Below are 8,346 nucleotides of genomic sequence, written 5' to 3'. Positions count from 1 at the left end.
AACAGGATGTAAATACAGGTATGTGCGCTGGCTGAATAAACATCATTTTTATTCATATCTTTCACATCTACTGCAGTCAGATTCACCCGCGTTCACGCCGAAGGAATCACTCACATGGCTGGTGCACTTGTAATGACACATCAAGGATGTTAAGAGGCTAAAAGCAGGTTTAAAACTTGCCCCATTGAAGTCAACAGGGTGCAAATTTTAAAAAGAGGATAACACGTTGTAGGCAACACTGATTTTTGTTGTTGTTCTCTGTACTGACAGCACTCCAAATGTACAAAAAAATGAGCTCAATGTTAAAATTGACCGGAGTTCTCCTTTAACCAAACCATGTGGAGAATATTGTAGTGGGAAAGTCCAGGGCAAATCACAAGTTAAAGAAGCCGCAGCTGCTTACAAATAAGAACTTATTAAATTAAACACCTCTTTCTCTGCAAGTATTATGTTAATACTTTATACGTCTCAAAATAGTCACATTGGAAAACACTGTAAAAAGTATTAATTATGAGACATGCTAAATTTACAATATAGGAACATTAAATGACGTAACTATCTCTTTGCATAGACACAGATCTGGTGCTTGTAAAGATATAATTTAGTTATGATACCATAATATTTATTATCATTGCGGCAATCAAAATGTCTGTTTTAAATTCCCACATCCAAGCTGTAAGATATTACTGCATTTCACTTCATTTGAGTAATCAACATAAACCCATCCCTCTTAATATAGCTGACAAAGTTTTGTTTTATTGAGGCTTACATTTCACAAAGCACTTCTCAGTCCAATAAATATCAACAACAAATACACTGGGACAACGAGATAATTTATCTGTTTAAACACAAAATGTCATGAGATAACATTTACGTCATATTCAGTTTATTCATTGTCACATTTGATCTATCATCATAAACCACTATTAAAATATAATGACTATACAATATAAAAAGTTCTATTGTGTTTTACCATGGAATTATCAAAACTACATTTGAACACTGTTTATGACAACACATGCTGACTGTCTTTCATCCAGCCGGCTCTTGATTTGATCCTGCTCTGCTTGTGCACGGCTTATCTCATCCACACAGCCTTGAATGCTGCTGTTATCAAACTCCGCGGCGTGATTGTCACAACCCTCCTCTTCAGACGCTGGGGCGAGAGTTCGGTTCAGTGTGGGGACGGTGTTAAACAGGATGAAACCAATGAGGATCACCACCAGTGACACGATATACAGTCCTGAGAACTGAGGAAGAACAGGTGAGGTGAGAAGGGTCTGAAAAAAGTTAGCACAGTCATAAAATGTATTTATTTTTATTCAACATTGATGGACTGGTTGTAGAAAATAAAATATTGAAAGGAGTGCAAAAAAAGTACTGTGAATTACCAAGATCCATTTTTTTTTTTTTTTTTAAATGAGGAAGGTCAAAGCATAAGCAGGGGACATAGGGCACTTACAAAACCTTCACACATTAAAGAAATATAAAGCTCCATGTCACAATGACCTGGAATATCTGAGATAAGAATACAAGGACACATCTAGACACTTCTGCCACTTGTGCTGATGTCAGGATTAAAGAGACCATCAGCAAAATAAGACCTACATTTTTTACTTTAATTTCTATTCAGCATTTATTTGATATAACGTTTTCTCTCAATTTGCTTTATCATTAATTAAATTAAAAGGTGGCCAGAAAAATGTGTAATAAACATACCATTGCCGATTATAATTTTTATTACACTTACAAATAAATGCTATTGTCTATTCATTAAAAAATCCATGGGCAGAAGTGTATCGTTTCCTCAAAAACATTAAGCAGCACAACTGAGCTGATTATAATAAGAAATGTTTCTATTAGAATGATTTCTGAAGGATCATGTATGTAATGATGTAAATATGTCATTTTACTCCCTTTTAGGGTGACTTTTTACCATCTGTCTAGGGACTGCAGATGAAAAATAGCCTTTTGCCTAATTCTGGCATATTGACAGAAATGTTAATTAATATGCACTGTCCCTGTAATAAAAAAATGAATAAAATGTGACACTGAAGACTGGAGTAATGATTCAGCTTTGCGTCACAGGAATACAATACATTTGAAAATATGATTTACACGCGCTTCTCCTATAGCAGCCACTCCGGAGAAAAGCCCAACAGGAAATAACATCCATAAAGTAATACAAAATATTGTTTTAACTTTATGATTTTTAATTACCGGTACCTAACTCTATAGTGGCCAAAAGTGATGTCCTGCAGACAGTGTGTGTGTGTGTAAAATAAATATTTCACTCACAGTGTATTGGAACAAAAAGAGTCCACAAAACAGGCTGAAGATGTCTCCAGTGAGTAAGGACAGATTAACCGCTGTGGCACTGGTCATCTTTATGACCACAGGCATGAAGCTATAGAAGCCGTACATGCAGAGCGCATATCCGGCCAAGAGCAGAGCTGAGGAGAGAACACAAAAATCAAACCTCAGATGAGGTCATAGACATACTGTAAATGGAAAGTATTTTAATTTCACATTGCAGTACTTTACCAATTTCCCATGTCCACTGAATTTTAGACACTTCGTTATGTTCGAGAATCCCTCTGCAAGTGACAAAACACAACAGATGTAGCTCTGATTTTAAGCAACAGGTCTACTGTTTTCTTGAAGTTCATCAACACATCTTACAGTTGTATCCCACTGATGATTGACCCGAAGAGGCCGACCATTCCCAGAAATTCCACCCTGCTAAGATTCTTCACCGTGTATTCTTGGCACACATTAGAGATGGCATAGAGAGTGGCACTGACTAGAACCAGACCATCACCAAGGAGAATGTCACTGGCTGTTGACACAGGAATAAATAATGGCCACGGTTTGACTTATGTTAGGTTCTATGCTAAATTATGTTGTGGAGAAGCAGCTTGCCCCTCACTAGATCCCAGGTCCTGGCCAGCGAGGATGTCCGCTCCCACCATGGCTCCAACCCCAGCCAGACATATACATACAGCTACATAGTGAATGATCCTATAACGGGTCTTCAGGAAGAACCAGGACAAGATCATCAAAACTGGGATAATAAAGCAGTCCAGCAGCTGAAATGCAGTCAGTAAGGCCAGTTAGTCAAACAACAACTCGCTTTGAGAATTTTAATCAGATTCTGCTTTTGCAATGGGTTACAAGTGACACATCTTGAATTCAGTAAATTAAGAACCTACACAACCATTTAAAAGTTTAGAGGTTTTTGGGGAAGAAATTAATACTTTTATTCAGCATAGAATTGATTTTAAAAAAAGAGTATAGGCATTTTTAAGGTTACTTTTTTTTTCTTTTTTTTTTAATAAAAATAAATAGAATTTATCAAAAAAGCACCAAATCAGCATATTAGAATAATTTCTGAATGATCATGTGACATTTAAATTCTGGTTTGTTGTCAGGAATAAATTACATTTTAAAATGCATTAAAATAGAATAATTGGAATAATATTTGACAACATAACTGTTTTACTGCATTTTTCATCAAACTAATGCAGTCTTGGTGAGCATAAGAGACTTAAAAAAAAAGTGTTTACTGACCCCAGACTTTTGAATGGTAGTTTATGTAAACACACCGTATATCAACACATTCATAAAAAGTTGTCACCTGTATGCTAGTTAATGTGGTGTACTGGTATGCTTTCACCACTGCGTAATTTGCCTCCACATCTATCAGTCCCAACAATAGATACTTCCACCATTTTGTCTTCAATATCTGCAAAATATTGCCATCACCTACATTAAAAGAAAGGCATCCTGAATATTACATGTCCAAACAGTAGTAGTTATTCTGAAAAATGTTTAATGGTTGATCAAGAATGGATTTGTGATCAAATACCTCTTCTGAAGATCAGTGCCATGGTGTAAGTGATGCCTAGGAGGCTGTAATTAATAAAGCTCTGCAGCATGGGTGTATCAAGGTAATAAATGGACGCCAGATACTGAGATGTTACAGCAGTCCCACAGATCAGTGCTGAGAGGCCTTGACCCATCAGCAGAGTTTTGAACAGTTGCCTGCAATGAACATTTGCTTGAATAACTGTTCACCATTTGATGAAGGTTTTGAGACCGGTCAATCATGCACTATTAATAAATCCTCTGAACCATCTGGCATGCTAATGATCACATACACATACTCATTCAAAATATTAATAAATATTATAATAATATATAAATAATACTAAAATAACACGAAACCCTGATGATCATTTTATACAGCATGACTTGAGAATGATCTAAAACAAAAAAGATTTTCAAGTTTAGACTCAGACTTACAGTATATATACACACCACTGAATGTAAGCTTGCATCCACTCACCATGTGAAAATATCCCTCCATTTAGGCAGTCCTTCTCTTATTTTATTGCAGAGAGTGTCCAGCTGCTCCTGAGGCATCTTGTGTCTCCTCTGTGGAGCTTTGAGACAGAATCTCTGTGAATAATAAGATCAATCATTTACAGTTTAGGAAACAAAGTACACAGCTGTAGGGATCTTGAATTCACTGTGGGCTAATGTTGAACTTTAAGCTTAGGTTCTGGAGAGAATTAGAGGGCAAGAGTTCACGTTTCAAACAGTTAACCTGTTTAGACTCTGATCAACTTCCAGAGACACCCGCTGAGGGTAATTGCCCTGGAGTGAGGAGGACAAGTGACCTGCAGAGGTTTAATAGCTGTCGCTGAGCACCAGAGGTGGACAAAGTACACAACTTCCTTACTTGAGTGACAGTAGATACTACTGGTCAAATATTACTCCGTTACAAGTAAAAGTTGTAAAGACCTATTTTTACTTAAGTAAAAGTACAGAAGTACTCGTTTTTAAAAGTACTTAAGTATCAAAAGTAAAAAGTAAAGTCAGTTTATCAGTTTAGACTCTGATTCTAAACATCAAGAGTCTAAACATTAAGAACATCATTCGGGTTCTGACGTCAACCCGACTTTCATTTCCAACAAAAATCCAACGTCTGTCCGAAGTTGGATGTTGACGTCAACCCGACGTCGGGTTCTGATGTTTCCAACCAAAATGCCAACAAAATCATCCACTGACTGGCGTTACTTGACAGAAATGTAGTGGAGTAAAAAGTACAATATCTGTCTTTTAAATGTAGTGAAGTTAAAGTAAAAAGTTTCCAGAAAAAATAATACTCAAGTAAAGTACAGATACTCAAATAGTGTACTTAAGTACAGTACTCAAGTAAATGTAGGACTACTTTGTTACTGTCCACCTCTGCTGAGCACCTCTTAATTCAGTAACCACACCAGGGAATTAGACAGTAGTCAATTCAATAGTGTCAGTGCAGTCAAATCAATAATATTCCTGGATACTAAGTGTCCCCAACAAAGCAAGCCAGAGGCGACAGTGGCAAGGAACCCAAACTCCATCAGGTGACAGAAATGGAGAAAAAAAAACCTTGGGAGAAACCAGGCTCAGTCAGGGGGCCAGTTCTCCTCTGGCCAAATTAAAAACATGGTGTGATTGTGATTCCAAGCTGCATCAGAAGCCAAATTATGGAAAGTCATATAAATGATTGTAAGCATGACAAAACTGTTGTGGTCCTAAGTAGGTCCTGGCATGTAGGTCCTTTGCTGATGATCTGTGCCGAGGGCTTGTCTAGTTGTGGTCTTCTCTGACATTCAGGGTTGTGTCGTGGTCCACCATCTGTTCTGGATCTGGATGACTAAGGTAACCTCGGGATAAAAAAGAGACAGACAGACAAGACTGATACGCATAGATGCCATTCAACTTTTGGTTTAACAAGACAGAGTGTATCTGCTAGGAAGACCAGAGTTCGGGCACTAAATAGGAAAAGAAGTACTGCCCATGGTCGATTTGATATATTCTAGGTATTATTAACAGGCCAGAATTATGAAACTGTAATAAATATGAAGCACTGTAATGCAATAGGAACTCACTTGAGTCAAGTCAAGTCAAGTCAAGTCATCTTCATTTATATAACGCTTTTAACAATGTAGATTGTTCCAAAGCAGCTTTACATTGATAATAGGAAATTAAAGTAAAGTGTTTTGGCTTTATAGCAGCTCTAGAATAAAGTTATTGTCCAGCTAAAGTTAGTTTGATTGATTCACTTCCATCGCAACGATCATTAGTTATTAACTTAGGGGCCGCTAACACAACACCGTTTTAACAGAAAACTCTTAAGTTCTTTCTGCGCAAACTTCAAAAACGTGAACCAGTGAGAACATCGATGGCGTGCACATGCGTATTACAAGTTCAGTCTATAGGTGTGAGCATTTGAATATATGTGCGCAGGCGTGTAGTCCTTCCCTACAAATCAACCCTCAACATACAACTTGTCTGGCCTTAAAATGAATAATACAGAATTTTGATCGCTTCCACGTAGCCACGCGAACCGGAATTATCCCGACAACGCTTTATCTGTAGAGAGGTAAAGGGAGGGGAGGGAGGCCTTCACAGGGAAGAGCCTAGTTGACATTTCAGGACTGTGTTGTCGTCGCGTCCAAGCGCAGGTCCTTCATCAGATCTGGATACAGCCTGGATCCGGCGGACTGCGGTAAACCTCGGGATAAACAGAGAGACTAATATTAGCGTAGACGCCATTCTTCTTATGATGTAACGAGTACATCAGGATTTATGGGAAGTGTTCCCGGTTCCGGCTGACCTAATCTATGCAGCCTAACATTGAATTATAAAAGTCTATAATGTGTTATGTGTATGCTAGGTCAAAGAGATGTGTTTTTAGTCTAGCTTTGAACTGACTGAACTGAAGTGTGTCTGCTTCCCGGACAATGTTAGGAAGACTAAATAGGAAAAGGATCTACCGCCATGCAGCTGTCAATTTTGATATTCTAGGTATTATCAACTGGCCGGAATTTTGAGATCGCAATAGACGATCGAAGCACTATAATGCGTTAAGAGCTCGCTCAAGTACCATTTAGTGCTTTGTAAGTAATCAGCAATATTTTAAAATGTATACGATGTTTAATAGGGAGCCAGTGCAGTGTTGACAGAACTGGGATAATATGGTCATACTTCCTGGTTCTGGTAAGAACTCTAGCTGCTGCATTTTGGACCAGCTGTAATTTGTTTATTAAGCGTGCAGGGCAACCACCCATAATAGCATTACAATAATCTAGCCTTGATGTTATGAACGCATGGACTAATGTTCCGCATTTGTCAATGAGAGCATATGACGTAATTTAGATATATTTCTAAGATGGAAAAATGCGGTTTTACAGATACTAGACACGTGACTTTCAAATGAAAGATTGGTATCAAAGAGCACACCCAGGTTCCTAACCGACGACGAAGACTTGACAGAGCAGCCATCAAGTGTTAGACAGTATTCTAGATTATTACGTGAGGAAGTTTTTTGTCCAATAATTAGAATCTCTGTTTTTTCAGAATTAAGTAGTAGGAAATTACTAGTCATCCAATTTGTTTATATCACCTATGCATTCCGTTAATTTTGTGAAGTGGTAAGTTTCGTCAGGGCGTGAAGAAATATAGAGCTGAGTATCATCAGCATAACAGTGAAAACTAATTCCATGCTTCCTAATGATATCTCCCAAGGGTAGCATGTACAGAGTGAAAAGCAACGGTCCTAGTACTGAGCCTAGTGGTACGCCATACTGAACTTGTGATCGATGAGACATCTCTTCATTTACTGCTACAAACTGATAACGGTCAGATAAGTATGATTTAAACCATGCTAATGCAATTCCACTAATGCCAACATAATTTTCGAGTCTATTTAAAAGAATGTTGTGGTCAATAGTATCAAATGCAGCACTACGATCAAGTAACACTAATAGAGAGATATTAGTTTCGGATGATAAGAGCAAATCATTTGTAACTCTATTGAGAGCAGTCTCAGTACTATGGTATGGTCTAAATCCTGACTGAAAATCCTCGCAGATATCATTTCTTTCTAAAAAGGAACATAGTTGTGAGGATACCGCCTTTTCTAGTGTCTTTGACAGAAAAGGTAGATTCGAGATCGGCCTGTTATTGACTAATTCTGTACGATCAAATTGCGTTTTTTAACAAGCGGTTTAATCATAGCCAGCTTAAAAGTTTTTTGGTACGTATCCTAATGACAAAGATGAATTAATGATATTAAGAAGAGGATCTATGACCTCTGGAAGCATCTCTTTCAGTAGCTTAGTCGGTATAGGGTCATAAAGTTCATAAAGTCATTACTGCTGTGCTGCTTGGAAACTTCTGGGCTTGAAGCTTTATTTTTCGTTAGTTTAGCCACTGTTTCAAATAAATACCTAGGGTTTTGTTTATTTTCTTCTAATAGGGTTGAAAAATAAGCAGATCTAGCAGCTTTTAAGG

At 37.6% G+C, this 8,346-nt stretch overlaps 1 protein-coding gene across 1 annotated transcript; it reads right to left on the bottom strand.

The window, feature by feature from the left end:
* Positions 1–906: 906 nt before the first annotated feature.
* slc35f2l (info solute carrier family 35 member F2, like) lies at positions 907–4,437 on the bottom strand. Its single transcript, XM_084419030.1, has 8 exons — positions 4,349–4,437; positions 3,869–4,044; positions 3,638–3,765; positions 2,930–3,089; positions 2,683–2,839; positions 2,545–2,597; positions 2,299–2,453; positions 907–1,250 (listed from the first exon to the last, which is right to left on the bottom strand). The coding sequence occupies exons 1-8, from the start codon at positions 4,423–4,425 to the stop codon at positions 990–992; spliced, it is 1,167 nt and encodes a 388-aa protein (XP_084275156.1). The 5' UTR covers positions 4,426–4,437; the 3' UTR covers positions 907–989.
* Between the last annotated feature and the right edge of the window lie 3,909 nt (positions 4,438–8,346).

This window comes from Rutilus rutilus, assembly GCF_951802725.1.
Source record: "Rutilus rutilus genome assembly, chromosome: 9".
In the NCBI taxonomy this organism is placed as follows: Eukaryota; Metazoa; Chordata; class Actinopteri; order Cypriniformes; family Leuciscidae; genus Rutilus; species Rutilus rutilus.
The sequence above is the reverse complement of the archived record's forward strand: the minus strand, read 5'-3'. Positions and strand labels throughout refer to the sequence as shown.